At 31.4% G+C, this 25,773-nt stretch overlaps 1 protein-coding gene across 2 annotated transcripts in view; it reads left to right on the top strand.

Annotated features, from left to right (window-relative positions):
* The window catches only part of LOC123712484, an 81,875-nt gene that overhangs the window by 32,898 nt on the left and 23,204 nt on the right, over positions 1 to 25,773 (top strand). For both annotated transcript variants that reach the window (XM_045665604.1, XM_045665596.1), the window contains exons 4-6: positions 6,253 to 6,314; positions 8,822 to 8,911; positions 15,607 to 15,780. In XM_045665604.1, coding sequence (XP_045521560.1) covers positions 6,253 to 6,314; positions 8,822 to 8,911; positions 15,607 to 15,780 — 326 coding nt within the window. The remainder of the gene's footprint in view (positions 1 to 6,252; positions 6,315 to 8,821; positions 8,912 to 15,606; positions 15,781 to 25,773) is intronic.

The raw sequence follows: 25,773 nt of genomic DNA, 5'->3' as shown, positions 1-25,773 counted from the left end.
TGATATACAGCAACCTATGTTCAAGATATATTTTTGGTAAGATACAATGAACACTTATGTACTTAATTAGAAGTGATAACCGCTTGGCTAATAGGCTGTCAAAATCTGACGCCTGACATTGCCTATTTGCGGCAAACCACAATTATCGTTTCACACGGCCGAAATTGGCCAGTCATTTGTTTATGCGTCACATTAGTAGGATTAATAGTATTATTATAAGTTATAATATTATATAGTATTCTTAATCGCCGCCTTAGTATAATTCGAATCCACTGGAAAAAATGTTCAGTTTAGAATGATTATGGACGTAATCTCGAAAATACTCGAAATTCTTGTTATAAATGGAGCATTCCGGTGGTGATAGGATTTTGAAATCGGTCCAATAGAATTTAAGTTTAATCATTAGAAACATGCAAAAATAAAAATATTTATATGTAACTACAGATGTCGTAAGCCCAAAAAAATTTCAAATTTAGAACGAAATTAATCAAAAATTATCATTGACTGCAGCGTTTACTTAGTGGGCTGTTAACCAAATTAATATCTTCAAACGTATTCACTTACGCTAAAACAACGTTTTCTTGACAATCACTTTAATGCTCCATGAAAAGCAAGTAGACCTTTTTATGCAAATCACATTGGCAATTACCAGAAAGAAATGGTTACTTCACGTATCTAAGTTGTAGTCGTGCGATGCCTTTTCGGGTTTTGTTTTAAACAAGTCTATTGTTCGTCAGTTCGTCAGTAATTATGGTTACTGTTAGAAGAATCCTTACCTCCCTAATTATTTTTCCTGGTTTCCAAATACTAGATAACAATTGACGTACCATTCTATTGGAAGAAGTGTTGCGTATAAATGCGATACGTAAATTTTGGGTGTAAACATGCAAGTTTCCTCCCGATGCTAGTCGTTCTCCGTAAAAGCATTTCCCAACTTGAGTTACTGAGTCATCACTACTGTACTAACTCGATTCATTTGGCGTTGACGCGTTTAGCATAATTCTGTTTGTTTCATTGAAGAATCCCAGATATTCAGCTCCAGAATGGAAATGGATTTATCGAACAAGGCAGGTGGCTAGCTAAATTGAGATGTTCGTTAGTCCAGTAATGTTATGTATCTGGACAATCTGTCCGCTTGTTCGCCCACCGTCGATCGTTGGACGCCTCACAGCACCGGTTTTTGAGGCAATTAAATGGCGTGAGGATTGTGACGTCAGTATGTGATTATTATTGATAATTCAAAAATAGAATTTTTGAAATGTAAGGTCAAACTGAAAGAACGAGTTTTTACGCTAAACAGGACAAAGGTACATGGTATGTCAAGGGAAAGGTAAGTTGCTGTAACTTTATTATTTTAAATTGAATAAAAAACACATGAATTTTTTTATTACATGATTTCAAATGAGCACATTGATAGCTGAAGCAAAACGGGCGCATTTCCGGATATACGTCACAAAATTATACATTACATTTTCTATTACATATATGATTGCGAAAGGGCGGATGGGTCACCCAATGGACAGTTGCCGCACACAAAGCGTCACGAGCCTATTGTCAGCCGGCGTAAATTCAGGTGTTCCTTCAAGAAAAAACTTCCCTTAGAATAGGAATTTATAATTATTTTAAGGTACCTCATAAAACCAATTCCATATAAACTCTTATGAAATTTAATCAATAATATCAATTCTTAACGTAACAACACAAGCATTAAATATAAATCTGTCTCTTTTTAACACGCTGCACTAATTGCATTAAATAATGTTTATAGCAAACTATCAAGCTGCTCATAAAACTCATCATATATCGTCCTGGAGATATATTGATTAGTGCTGGAATATCACAGCTATTTTAGAACGGTATGTCACTGTGTCCTGTTCTAAAATAGCAGTGATATTCTTATAGGTATATGGAAGAATGGTTTGCTATTAAAATATCTAATGATAATTTTTGGTTACAGTTGATTGAACACGTAAATCAGACGGAAACATCTGCTCCGTTCTTATTCACTTACACTTTAAACTAAGACAAAAATACAATACTACTAAGACGAGTCAACCAGTAGACACCTCACGGTAGCGTTGCTTTTAAGGATGAAACTAAATCATAGTATTATTTAATATAGAATATAGTTAAAAACTTCAATCTTTAAAAATTAATTGTTACTTAATTACCTTACAAAGACAGACCGTATAAAGGCAATATTTTAAAGTAGAATCACAGCTAATTATCCAGATAGCAGGCCATCCCTAGTCATAGTTATGTCAACGGCATGCTAATAGATGAGTGGTACTTAGAATTGATTAACATTACTCGAATGCGTTTCAAAGCGATAGCCCGCGAGTCCTAATAAATTATAGTAACAATTAAATATGTGTTATTAATAAACATTTAGTAGGTTTTTGTATCACAACTTTTTTATATACTTACAACACACAACTACCTTATGTCATGTTTATCAAGTCCACTTCAAATCTGAGGCTAAGATCTTTCTCTTTTTTCTTTCTCACTTTTTCTCACGCAATACCCAGTTTTAGATACATATTAAATACTAAGACGGTGTTTGATAGTGTAAAGAATAAATAAATATTTTTGTTTCTAATTCTGTTCTATTATTTTTTTATTTTTTTTACGTGATATGGAGACGGCTGTTGGTGACTCTTTGACTCTCATTTTATGCAATTTTTTTGACAAGCCACCTTTATTATTCGAAGACTTAAAAAAAATGTTAGTAATTCGACATATAATTTTTTATTGTTAATTTTTTTATCACTAGTGATTTATAATTATATTGGAGAAATACATATATCCAAGATGACGTTTTCCACTGGAATATATTCTATACCTAATCATCATAGACAATAAACACAGTGAACAAACACGTATAGAGCTTGATATTTAATTGTGCACGTTCATATGTCAATTTATGAAACCGCGTGAGAGCGTCAAAACTAATGTTCTAACATTAGAATCAGTTACAATTCGTGAGGCGATTTATACCGACTTTGAGTAATCGTAGGGACGAGTCAGCTATTATATTTGTATTAAGGATTCATTTGTTCAGTTCTTCAGACTAAAAGGAATACTGGTATTCGCAAAACACGGAGTTGTGTCGGTGAAATCATTAATTAATATCAATGTTGGCATAAAATTTATTCAATAGAGCGAATTTGTTAAAATAACATTCATTTAAAAAATATTTCTTAATACGCGTAATGAAACGCTGGCGTAGGGGAAGAGGTATCACTACAATCTCCTGTATTAATTAGAGAGAGAGAAATATCTTCATAAATATAGTCAGCATTTTATAAGGTTATTTATCTTACTTGATAAAATATAGTTCCGGAATATATGTAAAGCATTTGACGGTAGTTTGATTACCTAATTCGTAAATCGAATCAGAATTATCAACACATTATCATTGAGTACTCATCAGAATACATTTGCAAACCGTAGATTACCTAGCAACTAGATCTTAGCAAACGCTAGGCTTATCAATATTCTGATCCATCCTTAGAAAACCCTTTTAGAAAGTGTAAATCCCCTTATGTAGGCCCATTAGAGTCTGGAATTATTCGATATCTTATCGATATAATCGGGCTCAGCTTATTGTTTATCGTTGTTAGCTTGAGAAAGTATCGATATGGATCGATTATGAACGGCTCGTAAGTGCAGTGACATCGATTTTTTTAACAATGTCAAATTTTGCTGTCAAATGCTACTAAGCACATTGTGAAGTTTAGAACCTGCACGTTGCTTTTGTGTACATTTAAATTAGGAATAGAACATTCTCTATGAATTCGAAATTTTAATTTAGGACTTTTTATCGGACATTAAATAAAAATCATTGTGTAACAGGTATAGAACTACCAATATAATAGATTATTATACCATCTTAAGTAGCTATATAATTATTATTATAATCGAAGGTTGAATACAAACCACAATAATTTCGGATCCGCATTCTAAAGTACTAGGTATTTTTTCTTACTAAATGTAACATTTGTAATTTCGTAATTTTAACATCAGAATTCGTAATGAGCCGGATATAAAAATATTGTATCACTTTTAAAAAAAACTTTATAAAAGAATTGTAACGATCTAAAATAATAAGTAATATAAATGTTTGAATAAAAAATTTTTACTTGGGTGGAATTTAGCAACTTGATGAGACATCAACTAGCATTCTAGAGCAAGAGTTTCTCCTCGGTAGAATACTATCGCGATTCCATTTATTTCTTAGGTAAGTTTCAGTTTAATAGGTAGGGATTACAAATCCCAAGGAAGCATTCTCTTAAACAATAGCTACATTAGCTATATTCAGTCAAACCATCAACCAGGACAAGGCGTCTTAATACGCATACATAATTTAGCTTCTTATTTTCTTTCGTAACTACAAACTTATTCGAAATGCTGACCGAAAATCAAAGGATTGCGTGTTGTATAACTTTAAATACGTTGTACAGAAGTAACAGACTAAACAAGAAATTGGGCCACCTTAAATTATCGATTGTTAGCTTTTGCTTATCAATAATCAACTCCATATATTATTTATGGTCTGAAAGTATTATATATAGTTAATTTATGTGTTGACTGATGATGATAAGATTTCCTTACGGGGAATGTAATCTTTACTTTCTTGTCTTATAAATACAATCGCCTTAGGAAATTTATTGTTTTCAATTCTGCTATAGAAGACCTGGAAATACTAGTATAAAATATTAAACAGTACAGCTGTTAAATATATAATAGAACAATAAATAAAAAAAAGAATAAAACCAATTAATATAAGTATTTGGCGATTAATTACTTTTATCTCGTGTGCTCGCTGTTGATATGGCCCACGCCAAATAGGATCAGTGCGCAGTGCGCAGAGCTTCGGAGGCTGTTGATAACCACAGCACAGTTCAGCGGCTGATCGAAACAACAGTAACATTTGTTACTTGTATATATAATACAAAGAAATAAAACCGACAAGGGAAATTTAAAAAAAATATGTTGGTACGTAATAGTTGTCATGATCTCACTCATACCCTGTAACTTTATATAGTGATATCGGTCCCAATAAAGAGTTTTTGTTACTCTATCCGAAGGTTATATAGAGCTATACTACAACTCACAACCCTCAGCATCGGTATCGCCGTCGCTATTGTAAATTACAGAGTATGGACGCTGATTTTTGTAAGCCCACGGACATTTATATTATTTATTTCACTATAACCGCAAGGTACTAAATCATTACATTTTTCAAATAAACTTTCTGCTAACCCTTTTTCATCTGTGAGTTCCCAGTCCATGTTTATATCTGGTCCTATTGAGCTGAAGTGATTTTTATCATCATATACAATTCTAAATCGCAACGAAACAATAACCAAAACCTATCGGATTATCAATGCTCGTGTTCGCATTTCTAATGCTAGCATTTTCATACACCGAAGAACATTATCTTACTATTAACTGTTTTATAAACGGAATATGTGTGTAATCTAAATGACAATACATATGTCTCTCGGCTTGTACTTTCTATTCAACTGTAAAATGAAGGCACTAATGAGTTGGATGACTTAGTCTGTGGAATTCAAGGTATACGGTTGTCTTTGATATAAACAATCATTATTCCGAATGATTTCTTGTAGTCTGATATAAAGCATAAATACTTTATTTTAAGTATCTTAAACTAAAGTGAAGCTATGGGGTATAATAGATATAATAGAGATGTAATGTCTAAATTTGATTTAAAAAAAAAACTTGTCAAATTGTCAAAAACACAAAATTTAAGGCCGGCAACGCACTCGCGAGGCCTGTCCTGTATGTCCTGACTGACTGTATAATATACGACTTCAAAGAAATAATCTTGAACAGAAATTTAGAAATTGTATAATAGTTCAGAAACAAAAAGTTTTCACATATGAATTACAATACTATTTTACACAATACACATACGTTTATATTTCCGACAATATGTCCAATATACAGTCGGGGAATTAGCCAAATGAAATATATAATTTAAAAAATTGCGACAAACTAATTGTGGTCTAGTGTTTCTATAAAGTCACGTGAATGATTTAAATTATATTAGTTTATAAAAGGATTTAAGAAATTCACTCAAAAATAAACTGCGACTCATATAGAAACTGAACTTACTCACTGTGGTTTTGCCCGTAACTTAAATGTCATAGATTAGTAATGTAGAATTATCACCAAAAAAATTTACAAATTAACATGAAATTTAAGAAAAAAAATCTTTTGTTACAGTTTTCAAACGCTTCGACATCACGCAACAACCAAGTACTGGACAAAATTTTGGCTTCTCAAAGGTAAGACACTGCCGAGGTACCTACGATGTATGAAATGTTTCTCAATACTGAATCTCTTAATTATATATCTCTTTAAGTAAGTTTATAGTTTTATATATTTAATAAATAATTTAATTTAAATTGTATGAAGATACTTAATATGAAAAGTCTATCTTACTGTAGTCTTTATAGAAACAGTACATAATAAATTTCAATAAAGGAATAATAAGACAATTCTCTTGTATAGCATGCAGCTTCTTACAATTTCGTTTCCCACGCCACAATGCAACAAATTATTAATTATCTTCTGTCACTTTCTTTATAGTATAGAGCTTATAAAACAGAAAGAGACAAATGAAAGTTATTTCGATTTAAGTAAACTACACATTAAACAGGCGTGGTTTCTGACAACCTGTTATTAACTTCAGTTTAATTTTGTGTTTTGAGAAAAAAACAATTTCTCCTATAGAACCAATCCGTAAAAATGTATACAGTTTAAATGTAGAACTTAGTTAATTCCGAACAGACTAGACTAGTGCGTAATTGCATTTCGTAAATGTATAATTTAAATTTCGTTCATATATAATGTTATATTAAGCTAATTAAGTCTTAAATAAATGCAAACGTATAATTATTATTAATTAGCATAGACATGTTCTATAGTCTAGACTCTAGACGGACTACGTTTCTAAGTAGGTTGAATCATTTATGTTATCTGGGCATTATGATATTCTTAAATAGTTTTATTTAAGCCATTTTTATTATATTAAGCGTCTAAAGGGAATTTTATGTTTTAAGTATCAACAAATCACTCTCGTAAATTACGAATTGTTTATTAGGACTAAATGCAGAAAACGCAACCGTTTACAATTGAATATCACCGTGAATCTAGTTCTTGTTAAATTGGAATAAATAATAAATTAAATGGTGTTTCATACCGGTGGGTGTTAGTTGTAAAGATCTAACGCACAGTTACGAAACTATGCCCTTTATGTTAACTTGCGCATTGATATATATATATATATATATATATATATATAAAAATTATTTTGTAACTACGCATAAAGGCCTGGGTACTGATTACATTGGTATAGGATATATTTCAGTTTGTACATTTTTGCAGGTACATTTCTGCGTCTGATATTTGATCATTTTGTCAACCGCCGTCTACTTGACACATATCGTCTCTGTGTCTGAAATATTTTTTTTTCGCGCGGTTTCCCTTCGCCGAATGAATTAGATATTTTATGCATATAGAAAGGAAATCTAAAGGTATAGACGGGATTCAATCGCTTGACCTCAGGGTTTAGAACGCTTAACCGAGCGTTTTATTTCTTCATCCACCTGGGCATACAATTTTAATTATGATTAGTATTTTTTTAAATAACCCGCTTAGTAAAAAAATGCACGAGTTAAAATAATGTTCTTAATATTTATAATGTTACAAATTAAAATACACAGTCAAAATTTATATAAAATTTTCTGATTATATCCATGTTATGTATGTATAAAATGTGATTTTGGTTATGATTTTAATTTTTACTTGCATTGAAAGACTATTGACCTATTTATTTATTTCGTATACTACAGTAAACTTAAATTATATATTAAACAAAATAATTTTAATAAGGATATAGCCAAAGATGAAACACATTAAAAGATTCAAAAAACCAATTAATAAATACATTAATCTAAGTAATTCCTAAGTCGGCTGTGTTGTGTGATGGTGTGAAAAGGGTATGTACGTGATAGTGTGTATGTGGGGTGTGCGGATGCAGTTTATTTAGCTCTAGAATTGGATATAATTTTATTAAAGATAAAAATATTTGAAACAAGATAAGACGGTATTATTTTCTTACACACTTGTGGTTTCAAGATCACGCTTTCAACTTTGACAATGTTGAAACCTAACCTTTATTATATCCGCGTTAGGATTAGGTCATAATATATACATTACCATACTATAGCTTCAATGCTTGCACTAAACTGATATTTCTAGTTCACTAAGCTTAACCCCTTGAGTCTCATACATACAGAATGATAGAACTGGTTAATAGATTTTCAGTTCTGTCTAGACATCAATATATGAATTCTTAATAGTATTTATAAACGGTATTTTATTCCGTTATATATTCTCTTGAATTATATATATATATATATATATATAAATAAAAATGAGAAGCATTTCTTTAACAAGAAATACGTATAAATTATATTTGTTTTAAAGTGACTGAAATTTTATAAAACATTTATCACGTAATCCAGAATAGCATTTATCATAATAAAAAATATATAAATAATATTAACGTTAAATTTCAATAGGGCATTGTGGTAGCAGGGAGAAAAAACTATACAGAATACAAGAAGATGAAATTTATTTATAATGTCCACAGTACATCCGTCTATATATCTTGATATAGTGGTACGAGATAGTATGACTTACGTTTTCGTACCAATAGATTTAAGATACAATAGTACGATGACTCACGCATGCAACCAGTTTATAAATTGATATATTTTGTCGACAGGCTCTCAACGGTTTTCTCATGATGATGACGCAGAACGGGAAACTTCTGTACATATCGGATAATGCTGCGGAGTATCTTGGGCATTCTATGGTAAGTTCAATTACATATGTATATTGTATACAATGATTCTGATGAGCGTAGTTGACATTTAACATTAAAAAAACTGTCTGAAAGTATAAGTATCTCCAATATTGTAATAGTATATTGTCATATTATTTCGATGGTATAACGCAAACAATAGCAATTTTGTAATAAAAAGCTAATTTATTAAGGCATATAGCGGCTGTTGATAAATTACTAATTACATTATCATCAGATATATTATATTAATTAAAATAAATATTCTTTCGTATTTTTCACTGTTAACGCTCTCTGTTATCTTAAAACAATCAAAACCGACAATACAATGTGACCTTTCGAAATTTTTAAGATGAAACACGCCGCGAATATCAATACGTGCTATAAGCACAGGAAATAAATAATAGTTAAGTATCAATTTATCAATATCACTACTATAAATCATAATTTGAACACATTGACTTCCTATCATTAGGCTCATCAATGCTTCACGCGGCGAAAACTAAATTATACCTCACAAGTTGTATTTAATTTTACCATTATTTTTATACTGAGATACAGTTAGAAAGCGCGAGAATAATGCACAGAAATTACTATTGCAAACACAACCTAATAATTATTGTACGATATTACTTTAAATCTATTCAATCTATTTATTTTATGATGCTTACCACACCACACTATGTACTTTTTATATTACAAGCTGTCATAAACATGAATGTTACAAAAAAGTAAAAATACATTTAAATATGTACGTATATATTATTTAAAAAACTAGAATTTATTTTGCTTATTACCAGCAAAACAGCGGATAACGTATAAGATACGCACTTAGCAATGCTTTCTTTAAAATTGTTTAACCTACTACCAAATATATCCATCTCCGGATAACAAATGTTTATATTGTAATCGCGAAGAATCCAATTGAGAGGTGCATGAACTCCTAGGTTGGTTTTTGCAGACGGAATTTGGAAAATTCTGGTGCCTTTAAACCTGGAGTATGAATAAGGGACGACAATGTCGAAGTCCTGTTATAGGTAACTGTTCTGTATTTGACCATTTAGCAATTTGTATAAGAACGTAACGCCCGATGGATACCCAAATCTAATAGAAAATGTTAATGTTGAAATTGTGTATTTTTTAAGGTTAAATAACTAACGTGAATAAAAATGCTTTCCCTACTTATTTCGATTCAAAATAAATTCAAATTCACGTAAGACTAAACTTTATAAATATATATGTATAAATTTATACCTTTATAGACCAGTCAGTTGTGATGTTGTGATCTGGTACCTACAGATTGTCACATGTCATCTGATAAAAGTGTCCAATCAATGTTGTATCTGATCTTCATTGAATCGTTACTGTACTGTTGAGCAATACTTTGACTTTTCGATTTAACTGTTATTTGAAATGCTTTGGGTATCCAAGGTTTGAATTGTTCGTGTCAGAAAAAGTAATTTTTATATGACGCAATATATATCGAATGTTCTATAGATTTATCAATCCCAATTCGCTTTACCCTGTAACCCCTAAATGGATCTCACAAAGTTTTGCATTTGTTTCAATATATTAATACACGTTGCAAACGCCATAATGTAATAATAAGATATCTAGGTAAAATATGTAAGTATACCTAGCACGTGGTTCGTTATAACTAAATTTCATATTTAGCATTTTAGCACTTTACAATTGCACTAAATAATCCAGTGAAGCAACCTTGTCCTCATTTTGTCTTTAAGTAGTTTGACGACATGAGCCGTCGATTTTTAGGTCTTGGGATGCCGGGTTCTCACCGAGCAAGTGTTAATCGCGAAAAAATAAATGTCCATTACTACGGATGTGTATCCAACGCACTACCTCAGGGTTGAGAGGCACGGTTAAGCCACTGGGCTAATATTTTTATGTTCTAATCATGATCACCAACTATCTATTAAAAACTTATTTTAAAGTTTTTATCATACAATAGGCTAATATTTTTGTGTTCTTATCATGATCACCAACTATCTATTAAAATCTTATTTTGAAGGTTTTATCATACAATACAGACTCAAGTCAGGCGCATTATACTTTTTTACGTGTTGTGGTAGTGATAGGTATACTGCCTAGAAAAATATACCTATTCCTGAGTACTATGAATCAGCTCGAGTAAGAATTATCAAAAGTGACTTAAGAATCACAGAACAACAAAATTGGCATCAAGCTGAAGTTATTGAAGTCATCAGAATCTCATAACTCAACTATCTCCATTATTCCCACGATCCCGTTCTTATAAGCCGGTAATAATGATCAAAATCGATCATTACTATTCACAACTATAATTTGAATCTATTTGGTCTATATTTAAAGTCCAATTTCTAATGCCATCTTCAGCAAGTATAGGCAATATTTTATTGTTATTCCGCAATTAAGATTAATGATAAGATTTTAGAGTAAGTACTTAATATTGTCTAGTTAAATCCAGAGCAGTGCGGTGTTTAGAGAAGAAAATTAGTGTGTAGGCGGTTTATTGGATAATACTTTAATGATTAGTAATTGTTTTAGCGGTTCTCATACGTTACCGCCTCTATGACTCGGTTGAGCAATGCCTTCCGAGGGTTCCAGATCGTGTCTTTGAAATAAGTCCGCTTTCTCCGTCGAAAACTTCACATATAATGTGTATAAATTAATTATTGTATTGTAATGTGTATGCTTATTTTTCAATTATTGTATAATCTGTACCTGTGTTATAAGTCTTCAGGGATATTATATTTATTGTCAATAAATAATTCAACGGATCTAAGTATTTTTATATTGCTTAATGTATGAATTTAACATGTATATGAAAGACTTCCTAAGGGCATATTTGGTTTTCCTGTATTATTATCCCATCAAGCATACGCCACACACGTAGTCATAAACAATACGCTCACAATTCAATATGCAAGTCGATAATGATAATGCCATGTTTCGTCGCTCACCTATTTATTGATAACCATTAATACACCGACCAATTTGTTTTGAACCCTTGCGTAAGTACTGTTTTCCCCTTATTTGCGATAAAACAGTCGTAAGGAGAGGAGTGAGGAGGATCATCTGACTTTGGTTTTGTCAAATGGCAAGGAAGTGCCTGAGGCTCCGACTGGCCTGTTAAACATTGTATGAGCAAGTGAACAATTGTATTATTATTCAATTCAGAAATAAATCAGAGATATTTGCCCATGTACGATTTCATGTAAAAAAATCTTTGTGTTATTAATCGTCAGCTTGAACTGAATTCAAACAAATTAATGTAAAATTCTTTTATTATTTCTCAGCCTTAGATTTTGATAGTGGTTCGATGGTTGATACACAATATTACTAAATTATATAAAATTAAGGACGTAATAAATAATACATATAATTGGCAATAATCAAAATAAAAATACGTCTAGCATAATACGAGCGAAATATAAAAGCCAGTGAATCAAAATGTGACGATCGGCCGAGTTAAAATATTATAGATGAGACTCATCAGAATTTATGAAAATAAACTATGTATTTTGAACAAGAATATTCGAGTAAGTGATAAAAATAGCTTAGCAAGTAGTAGTAGCTTCCGCAGGTACATTGAACACTTGAAACTATAATTTTGAGGTTTTCTTCAGTTCATTTGCGCTGCGCTGTCCATACAATAAAGTATAGTCTACTATTAGTTAAAAATTTCGTATGTCCGTCTCATTCTCATTCATAGATATTGTTTGTAAGTCCTACTGGGCCTAATCGTTATGATTGGTGAGCAGGCTATAAATCACAATATATTCATTTGTAATACAATTACATATAGATTTCGTTAACGTCATTAATCTGTACTAGAGGCAAGAACATATGTTAACAGAGGCCGTGTTTATATTATGTTAATTATTAACAACTTTGTTTGATTTAAGATTGATGGTAACCGCAGGCTGTGTTTGTTAACTAGACACATTTGTAATAATAATATTGTTGATGTGTCTTCGGCCCATGATGCCCGTTGATGTGTCTTGTATAGAATCTCTGTATACCTTGCATTATATAAACTTCTCAGCCGATTATTACTATTGTAATAATCGGAGTCTTTGTAAGCTAAACTATTGTTGAAAAGAGTGTCCATGGAGTTTCTTGCCAGTTTTTCTCCATGAGACCCACTTTTTGGAACCGTGCAACTAGATATTTCATAAAAGCCTGCAAAGGCCTATTTGAAATAAAAAACTTTTGATTTTGATTTTGCCCCAGATGACCTCTTAGAGTATGATACAGGCTCGAAACTTAGCGCGAATAACGTCTTTCGTATGTATGTATGTTTCGTATGTTTTGAATTTTGTGAGACGTAGCTAACGTTTCCCGTAGAGACTTGTAAGATATATATATGTGGCAGCCAACTAGCCTAATTAGCCGTTCAATTAACAGCCGAGCCGTTGAACTGGCGGCCAGAAAGAGGTTCAGCCACTTGATCAAACAGCTAGGCAAATGACTTGGATCAGTGACGTTTCATTACTTGCTAGGCAAGGCAATTTAAGTTTACTGTTAATTTAAATTTAATTCCACTTTCTGACTGTCTCAAACTTGAAACAAAGCTCCTCAAAATATGGCGTCGGTAAACCACAACTTTGATGGTGTTGTCCAAAGTGGAATGAAAAACAACAAGCACAATGGAAGAGTGTAGTGACAATAATAATGTAATTCGACTTAAGCAATTTTAAAATAAATATTTGTCATGTTTCATCTATCATCATCATCTATCGTATGAATGACGCCAGCCAGTTTATTAAATGCTGTAACAAACGCTACGGCTGAATATCTTTCAGGCCGTTAGTTAAACAGCGCCATTTCGTTAAAAGTCTAGGCTGTTAATTTAACGGCTAATTAAACTAGTTGGCTGCGACATATACATTGAAAAATGTATTACATATTCGGGATTCAAGCGCAAGACAGGGGCTAATATAAGCCTATGTAAGATGATAAAAAGTCAAATAAATATAATCAAATCCATAGATAACTAGTTCATGAAACAATATTCAGTGAAGCAAGACCCCCATGGTTGCGTGGGCGCACAATTATGTCTTAACAGGTGGGTCGCGACAGGGGGCGTGTCTGAATGACGCGCTTCGGGGATCCCACGTGGCTTGTACATAATTTTTTGCAGGAATTACAATGTTATTACCAGCGATAATATTGGTATTCAGACATTAATTTTATACGAACGCTAACGGTTCACATATAATAAAAACATGTAAGATAAAATAACGTTCCACAGATTTATATAGAGACATATAGAGTTTCGGAAAATATGCAGAGTATACGTAAATGAACTTTTAAATTCTGCCCTTTTACTATATATATTTGTGGTATGTTTATTAGATTTTTAATTCAAATTATCTATTTAATTATCTATTTTTGTTTCATGCGGCACTTAAACGCAAGGTGATCACCAAAGCTATAACTAACCTAAACACATTTTTAATACTACACTGTATATGTTGTTTATGCATGACTGTGTGGGCCTGGGTATCCGGAAGCTATATCCAGGATGCTCCCTTCCCTCGGTGAAATAATAAGCGCTGGTTCGGCTGTCGCGTGTCAGTATAATAAAAAAGGAATCCAATAACATTGGATAAAAAGGCAAAAATACTCTTCAAGTGGATACTTGTTTTATTCCTTTATGTTTTTGAAGTCGGTTAAAAGAACCAACTATGATTTAATTAAATGCAGCTAATAAACCCGACCTTAATTGAAATTTGTTTAATGTATAAACAACAAGGATAAAACTGGATTTGAACAACAATTTTATTAACCCTGTCTGACCTCCGGGCAGGTTTGCTCTGAAGAACCTCATAATTATGCTTTACCTTAGATTTATTCCAGTCTTTTGTGCCTTTTTGCTCCCTTGACGTATGTTGCTTTAAAATTTTAACTTAATAGTTAATGCGGATTTATTGCTATGAATTTAATGATTAACGGAACAAAAACGGTGTTTACTTCGGCTAACAAAGAAATTATCTAAACTATATTTCAATTATAAAATATATCATCTATATGATATACACTGTTTCTCGATAAAACTCAAAATAACCATGGAGTATTTTTTGTACCTATAGTGTCTAATACAATGTCTTAGTCTGTGTTTGTGAAGTCTGTGAATTCTTAATTTTTGTCGTTACAACGCTATACGTTGTATCATATTATTCAAGTCACTGTATCACAACATAATGTCATTCAACGGTGTCATTAAAACTTGATAATTTTCTGCAATATGGCATGTAGCTACAGACCGAAGTGTCAGCCCCACAATTAAAATAATACTCTGCGGTTGGGGGCAATGATGAAAATGTTGAAGTAATCTCCGAGTACGCCTTAAAAATAAAAGCGTTTGTGCTAATATTGTGGTTATATAATGAGACATTAGCGCGGTTCCTTTATTAAAATTCTTGGCTTTTTAAATCTACCTCGTACTGCTATTGTGATATTATTGTGTTATAATATATAAGCTTTCAATTCCAGTCAATATAATATAGGAGTAATCATATTATCATATAAATAATTCATTAGGAAACAATAACATAATAAAAAACGCAGTAGGTATATCCTACTCATTATCATAATCCAAAACATAATTGTTTCTAGTTGGTAGCTCACAAGCTGTGACAATATACTACACAATATACACAATATACTATACACATATTCTTAGAGATCATTTTTATTTGCAGGAGGATCTATTAATCCATGGAGACAGTGTATATGATGTGATCAACAAACAGGACCAGCAAGCTGTGAGGACAGAATTGTCAAGAGCGCCATCTGATGGTGAAGATAGGGTATTTCTTTGTCGGATGAATGTCGCCAGGAATGCACGTCGGCAGATGCGATTCGGAGACCAAAAGGTTAGTAGATATAAGACATTTAATTTCGTCCTTATTGGAGAACTGTAGGTGTTAAATTAGAATTTTATTATTTATTAATATATTATTATTAGAATTATTATGAATAAATGATATTCCTGTTTATTACGTTTGTGATGCAACAATTATCTAGGCTACAAAATTAATAACATAGCGCTTAAACCTTTTATCTTAGATGGATATAAAATATTTTAATAGATAAAAGTACTGAAGTTAATTCAAAGTTTGCTCCCTCTATTAGAGCAACGCTGACAGCAATTCCTAGCTAGCACGGTATTTATACAGGGAATTATGTAAATAAACTTGGTAAGTCCAAGTAAGTTTGGTAATTTTCATTTAAAAAAGATAGCAAAGTGATATACACTATACCGTATTTAAACGCGATGTTGCTCCATAATTTATATCTATAACAACCATTCCTTTAAAAACATCGGGGTAAGTTCAATTTCAAAATATATACTTTTGTAAAATTGTGACACGTGTTCACACGCGAATCAGTGGCGGTTTTTGTATGGAGATGTTTTAATAAAACTCTTTTGTTTGAGACTGAGTAACAACATGGTTTAAAATAACTAGCTAACACAAAATTAAGGTTAGAGGTAGAACTAGGTTGCAACGCTAAACAAATGAATTTGGCTTATCTAAGGGTTAATAAAACTGAATGAAACTTATGTTATTGGTCGTTATCAGAAAAGAGAATGTTAAAATACAATTTATAAGTTGGGAAAAACTAAAGGGCTCAATATTGGCTTCAAGTATACGACGGTTGTTTAAATTTGGTTTACGCTTCTAATTATTCTATTTTCTTAGAAATAATATATTACAATAAACTATGAAATAGCAAATTGCATATAGCATGTAATATTACAATCTATATGGAATTATATAAATTGAAACCCCCTTTAAGTGATGAAAACTACACATATAGACAATATTATATAAGTTTTAAATTAATGATTTTCTTGATACTAAGAAATAAAAGTAGCGTATTATGAATAACACTGTGCCTGCATCTCACGGCTAGTCATTATGTTTAAAATATTTTGATAAAAAACAAGTCTACGTGATAATACTGTCATAATGTTGTATTCCAACCGTAAAATATTTTTTTATTGGGTCTAACATACAAAATAATAATATTCCATTCAACAATCTATACTACAATTATAGAATACAGGTATTCTGTTTGATGATAAAATCTAAATTCTTATACAACTAGATTCGCAACTTCTTTGATTGAAAGGCTTAATGTAATTAGATCTAAGAGAAAGCAAGATGCATTAAGTGGCAATTTAATGAAAATCAATCAATATTTATTAAAGTGATCGTAAGACTGAAAACTTAATTAATTTATTATCTATCTTAACATAAATATTACGACGTGAATGCACGGAATGTATTTTAGTCTTTTTAATACAGACAACTAGTAAATATGATAGGATATTAGTAGTAAATAGCATGTATTAAAACTTTTAAAACTAATATTGAATTATTTATCTTAGTTCTTGATCAGAATGAGAAATATATTCGTATAATAAACTTTGATCGTTATTATTATTCAAATATTAAATTTTAATTTAAAAAAACAGGGGCGCTTTTTAGGTCTAGGCCTCAGATTTGTATCTGTTTAATTATTTTTTGGGTATAAGGCAACCCGGTTTCCTCACGATGTTTTCCTTTACCGTTCGAGCGAATGTTAAATGCGCACATAGAAATAGTCCATTGGTGCACAGCCGGGGATCGAACCTACGACCTCAGGGAGGAGAATCGCACATTGCAGCCACTAGGCCAACACTGCTCAATTAAATTTTAATAACCTCATATTATATTTATTCAATTTCATCGGGTTTTATATGAGAAGCAAAGTACCCATAGCAAATTCATTTTAGCGTTCATCTTTATCCAATCAAATATTTACGTAATTATAGCCAACCAAAACCATCAAACATCGATATAAGTAATTTATTTCATAATTCAATGGTGATGGGTCTCAATAAACAACTTTCATAACATTTAAGTGCTCATAAAAATAATCGTGCGAACACATGTCCAAACTATCAATTATCGGTAACTTATTTCAATCACTTGTAAGATAGAACTTCAATAAAACTTTGCTTATATAACACGGCATGAAAGTTGGGAATATAAAAATACATGTTGTTAGTTATTATTAGCGAATAGATGGCGCTAGCACCACTCCTGCTGCCTTATGTATGGCCTTAGTAATTGAAGATATTTTTTTACATATTTCTTTAAATTGTAAAAGTCAATAAAATATTTTTATATTTAATATATTTAGAGAAATCTTTAATAAGCCTTAGCTTTAATCCACATTAACTAGCAAAACTAGGAACTATTTCTATCTAGTATCTAGTATCTAGTACTTCATATCTACCAAAAATCTGTTTACAACCAACAAATATATATTTTTAAATCTTTTCAAAATTTTTGTTTTTTTTTAATGTAAACAATAATAAAACATTTTAATCACGTAAATAAACAAAACAGTATTTACATTTTATACATTATAATCATTATTAATTGTGGTGGTAATTTATTAATAATGTTTTAGCTACTTAAAACTTTATATAAAATAATATATATTTTCTCAGTAAAGACTTTATTTTTAGTGACGTTTAAAATATATACTTAATAATACATAAAAGCAAATCCTGGCGTACAACAACATAGCGGCACTTTTTACGACACTTTCTGCCCCGCACCACCTCTCTGTGGAACCAGCTGCCAGTAGTAGGTACTAGTAGGTATATCAAAACCAATACGGTTAGGGATTTTAAGAACTATTTACCAACACACCCGCTAGCCCCCGGCGTTGCAGGTGTCCATGAGCGCAGGGCGTAGGCCGCTGCGCGATTGCGCCTTGTTCCATAAAAAAATATCACCATTAATATCACTTAAATAATCGACAAATGTATTCGAAATCTTAGTAAATATTCACCTAAATATATATAAAGTACATTTAATTTTTTTTTAATGTACTTTTATTTGTTGTTTTAAACTTAATTATTACCATTACAGCTTAACACTAATTCAATAGAATAGAGAAAAATAAATAAAATAATTATGTCTCAATTTATTATGTTTTTTTTTGTTTATGTTTGTCTATTTACTAAATTCTTTTAAATAGATCTTAAGGAAGCGATGTTTGGTTCAATGTGTACAATAACTGATTTTGGGTCAATATATCTCCTGTAAAGCAAGCGTTTGACAAACACAAGCCATCTCTGCTGGTATAGTATGCAATTAATTTTATTGCACGTGCTTCAAAGACTCTCGCAATATTTGCTATGAGCAAGTATATTTGCAATACATCATAAGGATAGTTTGTTTAAGCACCGTCTATTATGGCACTTCATAATAAATTGACTGAATGTGACTAAAATTTGCTAAATTAAGTGCATTGTTTTTTTTTACCCGCAAGCATAAACTACAAGATTCAGATTAAAATTCTCAACGATAGAAGGCTACATATTTTCTTCTCAAATAAATATTGACTATTTTGTAAAAAGCAAACTTTAATAAGACTTACGAGTATACCTTCATGCTATAAAACAATTTCTTTTATTTTAGATTTTCCGTTTTTGCTCGAACATATTCCAGTGTTAAATTCGATTTTTAATATGTTAGATTTAGGTACAATGAACCTAAAAATTGTATTAACTCGAAAAAATAATTAAACTTGTTTAACACGTTACAATTGTTATCCGTATTTGTAGTAACAGCAGCGTCATTCTGACTTATGTTAGGTCACAATGTCATCACAACAATAAACCACTACAGATAGGGGACCGTACAAGTTAGCATTAAACATGTACAGTTAAAGAGTGCTATTAGCTTAAGCATTTACTTGTATCAGCTGATGAAGTTAAAGTCACTAATGAGGCTTATCTACAGATGACACTGGCGATGGTAAGCCTAGCTGGCTTGTTAGTGGACGTTTGGGACGACTGCCTTGTGTTCCTTTTATTTTGTAATTCGAATGTTTCTTTTGTATGACAAAACGTATTTACGAGTTTATTTTGAGTTGTCTGATGATTATTGATATATTATTTATATTCATCTAGAAGCCACAGTATATTATCCCTCAAGAGGGTAATGCAATAGGCTAATGTGACAGGTAATCCTTTAACATCCAATCTATAACAATGAAGGATACTTCAGTATTCGGGTGTTACTGCAGTATATTTTTTTAAGAATATTGTCCATAAAGTTTGGTTCATGTTGTTAATAGTCTTCGCTGTCAATATTTCGTTCTACCAAATTGTTTTCTTCATTTATCACTTTAGACTCAGTCAGTATAAACAAGCAAAAAATCCTACAACATATCACTAACAAACTTGCAGCAAGTAATATGAAGACTGCACATAACACAGAGTCTAAACTATTCCAAGCATCGTCGTCTATCTTATCATTATGTTTATTATCATTACAAGTATATTGAGTTATATTCTCTCTAAATGGTTTCTGTAGTAATGTATCATTAACGTCTTTAGCAAGGCGATAGAAAACGACTCTGCCAAGCCATTTCGCTAAGTCCTCTCTGCCAATTTGACGCAAGCGATGCGCTAGGAATTCGTGTGTTTTGCTCTGGCTATCTTTTACAATACTCCATTCTAGTAAGAGCTGGATACAAGGTTTTTTGGTTTGTATTATTTTGGTTTTAGTGAACTCATACGTGTTTGTATATAAAGATGGTACCACTTGCAAACATTCGGCTTCCGTTAATGATTTGGCGATAAATGAAAAGTCTGAAGTATTCATATCCATAACACAAAATGACATTGTGAGTAAGAACGGAATAACGAGAACTACAAATTCCATTAATTATTTTGTTTATTTATAAATTTGATAATATTCAATCTTTTTAATACTATGACACGAGAAATGTCATACGTACGAAACCTTTTTGGTTAAAGATAAATAAACTATGTTTCGATTGCTATATTTAAGTGCCTTTTTTTAAATTAAGCCGTACATTACAATGACACCGAATTATAAAGACTTACAAAATCACGATAATCCATCAAATGACACCTTTAAATCAATTACCAACCAAAAAACCCACGTTAGTGTAGCCATCGATCACAGTATCAGAAAATCTGATTTCATTTGCACTCATTAACAATTATGCAACCGAGTGTACACTTTAATACCATCTCTTAAGAGTTAAAATATTGCTGTAATATATCATTGGTTATTAGTAAAAGAATGATCCATTTCTGTATGGCACACAAGTCTAATCGAAGTACATTCCAACACACAAAACATCGCTAACCATCATTATACAATGACAAAAGAAACTTGTGCAACTGCTTCGAATGTACAGTCAGCATGACAATACAATATCTCTTATCGAAACCTGAGATTGAAACGAGCAAGCGGACAAGACAAAATAGACTTTTTTTAATTAAATCAGATAGTACCGATTGGTAATTGAATGATTTTGGTATTGACTTTTTGAACTAGCGGTGTTTTAATAAAGTAACAAAAAATAATGTACGATAGTCATAAAATCATATCTATGCCACACAACTTTCTAAATGAAACACTTAAAACTTATACCGTTTACTTTTATCGAGTGAAAAAATATTTTTCTCTCTAGGAACTACACATTCTTAACCCTACGAAACTTCTAGTCTCTTATTTATTATGAGTTTGAACCCCTGAAATCGAATGAAGTTTGAAATTACTATTGTATATTTATGAACTGTAAGTACTATATACTGTTAACGTTAACTTTAACAGAAACAATAGCACAAAAAATCCGCATTGAACATATCGTTCTAATTTCCGTTGCTATCCATACAGTTTCGTTCAATATACTAATCTTATTCCACATTATAATAACGGCTCGGATCTCTGAGCAAAACATTACTATGCAATACTTTACTGTACTCGTATACCTAACGTTTATGTATCTATTGTATTTTATTTGTATGAAATAGATATTACGATACTATGCTACGTATGTTAAACTACATTTTATTCAAAAGAAGTGAGTTGCTTACACTACTGTATAATTAATATATTTGTTCAATATATAAAGATTCAATGAATACGGATGTAAAATTATTTTCAGACGCTCTGTGACCGTGACCTTAAAAAAGGCCGTTTTCTACTTCATAAAAGTGATATAAGTTGACTAACATAATAAGCATTGAATCCTATAGAATACGGATATAGGAAAGGAGAAATGCTCTAGAAATGTAGTACTGGCTTATGCTTAGGACTCCCTGGACAGCTAAGGAAAGAAACGTGTATATACTAAGACGATTACAGGTTAACAAATCGTCTTTCGACACTTTGTTACCAACGCATTCTGAGTTTTTTAGACATTTAACACGCAAGGATTCAGAAAGTGTAGAAACATTGTCACCTCGAGGCCGGTAAAGGCCCTTAGAGGTCTCACCATCACCACAGTGCAGAAGCTTGCCGAAGTCAGGGGAGAGTGGAGGAAGTTTTGCGGAACCACTAACATGACTGTCTGAAAGGAAGAGTGCGACTGAAGATGAAGAACCTAAAATTAGTATTGAGAATCTTGGAAGATAGTTAGCAAATTCCTTTATGAAAATATCATTATTAAACATTGTAATACTTTATATTAATGAAAGGGGGCAAGTATATGTTACATCTCTTAACTCTTGTATCTATGTTTTATTCTCTTTACGCTTAGCTTATTACGTCTCGAGGTATACCGCTTCGATTGCATTACTCGTCATATTCAATCAAATCATACACGGTTAAACAAAATAAAATTTCACAATCTCACCTTCAAATCGACCTTCGTAATTAAAGAATAATATGGATGCCTCTAATTATATATATTCGGTGTTTTCTAGTGACGAAATCGGCCATTATTTGAATTAATATAGGTACGTGCGGTTCAAGAGTGTACGTAATGAGCAATTTTTATAATCGTGAGAACTTCAAATGATATGTCTCCGATCAATACACGTATTGATATGTAATTAGCTGCGATTTGAAAGCTATTTATGTAATAAACCCGAATGTGGATCTCAATGATATAATTAATCTTAATTGTAGGGTAGATTAACACTTGTGAAAGTGAGTTTTTTTTCATATATATTTTGTCTATAAATGTAATTTAATGTAAAAATACTTAATTTTTTATGTTACATGTATATTGTTAATCTATGTAATCTGTTATGGCTTTCTGTATTGATTAAGTGTTTTAGTTATAATGTGTATGTTAGTTGTAAGATTACTAGTAATTAAACAAATAAATAGAAATTACGATTATTTTAATTTATGGAGATACCTGTTTCGATTCGCGATTTATATTTGAATCGATTTGGAGTTGTCTTCTTTACAATTCATCAATCTTACATCCATGGACGGTATAGTGTATATTCAACCAAAGACAATTAAAGTAAACTTACTGGACTACTTACTATAATTGTCTAGTTTACCTGACTAACAACAGCCCGAACTTTTTGTTACTTTTACATCATCACCTACATGGTTTTCTCGCAATATATATTCCGAGGCACAACGCCTACCGATAAACAAACAAAACATGGTATACGTGTTACTTAATTCACGAATGATGAGTTTTAAGTAAACTTATAATTATTTTAATTGAGAAATTCGTTACGTTGTGAAATCTGGCATAATTACAACATTTAGATTTGCTAGATAGTTTACAGTCGAGTAAGCTAGTTGTAATACTAGTAATAACTATTAAAGCCAGTATGATCATCGTAAACATCTAAAACTCATTACTAAATGGTAAGCTAATAAGATTAATTAAATAGTAACGTTTATAGATCTCGAACTAATCACGAATAAGGGTGTTTCGCAATACATATCAATATTATTTGCATTAATAGTTCATAAGTGTAGGTATTTTTATCCACCTTTTTTGCCACTCACCACCACTTTGTGGAACCAGCTGCTGTCATTTTTTTTAATATATCCGTATTAATTCCCCTAAGGGTTCTTCTAAAAATCACCACGGCGATACTTTAAGTGTCAGAAACGCACTTCTGAGTCCTCTGGCAGTATAAGTATCCAGGGGCAGTGTTATCACTTCACATCAGAAGCTTCAACTGCCCATTTGCACACTTCTTTAAAAAACCCATTTTGTTAGGTTATTTATTGTGTTATTTTGTTTTGCTAACAAAATGTTATTTTAGGTATAACATCTTGGCGTCAAATAACGTTTTATATCAAACATCGCCTCAACAAAACATCTCTATTCAAAACCGTAAAGTAACAATTCGTTCCGAATGCCTCGAAGTGAGGTATCCGATATTGAAAAGCCAAGTTCACACGTCGAAGCGTGCCAGGCTATTTAAATTAAGGCAAAAACAGAGTTGCGTCGTTAGCAAGCAAGAGATGCATTTATTTATGAAATGTAAATTTAACTGTTTGTAATAACAAAACTGCAAGCCTCCGTACTCTATATTAAGATGTATTATTTGCATATTTAAACATATTGAGAATGTGTTGCAATGCGTTTATTTTTCAATATGTTTGTATTTATAACTGAGACGTTCTTGGATACTTCATATAATATTGTTGTTGCGTAATGAAATTTGTTTACGGAATTAGGGGCCGATCATCCTGGTAAGTTTTGTTCGGGAGCCGTGAAACTGGCGATTAAATTATTGAAAGACTTTATAACGAATAAATATTTAAAATTCTTGCAAACTAGACCGGACGTTCACCCTTCGTCAGTGGGCAGTTTACAGTATATTAACATCGTGACGAGCAATGACTCAGCTGCGTGCGACGCGTGCGCAGCCTGCCCGAATTCACACAGACAACACGAACTACGGTGAAGAATTTTAAGCCCTCATATTATTTTCTAGCTACAAAAAATACTATAATCTAAAACCTTCAAATTGAGTTCAAATATTTCTAATTTTAATAGTATAAGCATTTTTTATTTTTATATATTATTTATCATATAGATGATTTAATCGTTCTTCTAGTGCATATCTTCATTATTTTTTCTTATTAATTTCACCTAAATGATGGCATTTTTTTTAATTTTACGTTTAATGATTTGAAAGTTATAAATGCACGATATATCTTAAACAGATTTTAAAATTTTTGTTATATAAGAAAGAATGATAAATTAAATCTTGAATATGCAATAAAAATCAATAGCCTCAAGGTTGAACTTTTTCACTAAACATCATATTTTTTTAAATGCTAACCTTGCCCTTTATATTTCTAAAACCTATCTACCGTTATAAAGGATCTTATAAAAATAATTGACGTAACGACTCGTGACTTGCAGGCGTGACTCTTTTGACCACACTTTTGAATTATTATATTTTATTGTTTTAGCATTGATACGTAAATCACTTTGCTTATGCTTTTGCTATTTACAATTGCATTTATAATTCATATTTCTTGAATATATAGCAACTTTTACATAGATATACAACATTTTGCGTTTTCCATTTTTACACGGTTAAATTGTAACCCAGTTTCTCAATTCACGCGTTTATTTATGTGAGAGAGCAAAAATCCTTGTTTTTGTGTTTTATACATTGGTTACACAAAAAATATTTTGGTCGTTTTTAGGTACCAAAAGACCATTCAGAACCTTTTTAGTCATAACTACATATGATTAATGTTATAACCTATGTGCTCTATGGATACATCATTAATGTCATGTTTTCAATAGACAAATTTAAACTCCACAACTCATAGACAAAATATGCACAGAGTCACCTTAAACTAAAATAGCATGTCTGTATCAATCGGTCAGTTGCAGGTCATTCTGGTCACGACACATTTGGTAGAAAGCTGTGTATTGTCTAGAGCTGGAACTTGATGCAATCATTAAAGTTTAATGACACTAAAAGCTTTATAAGTTACATACATTTAAGAGACAATAAATCAAAGTTTTGTGTACATTTTTGCGAAACAATTTTAAATTAAGCAATTTAATCCAGGACGCCCGTTTGTGTTATCCAC

This window comes from Pieris brassicae, chromosome 1 (genome assembly GCF_905147105.1).
Source record: "Pieris brassicae chromosome 1, ilPieBrab1.1, whole genome shotgun sequence".
Classification (NCBI taxonomy): domain Eukaryota; kingdom Metazoa; phylum Arthropoda; class Insecta; order Lepidoptera; family Pieridae; genus Pieris; species Pieris brassicae.
This window is presented reverse-complemented; position numbering and strand designations above follow the sequence as displayed.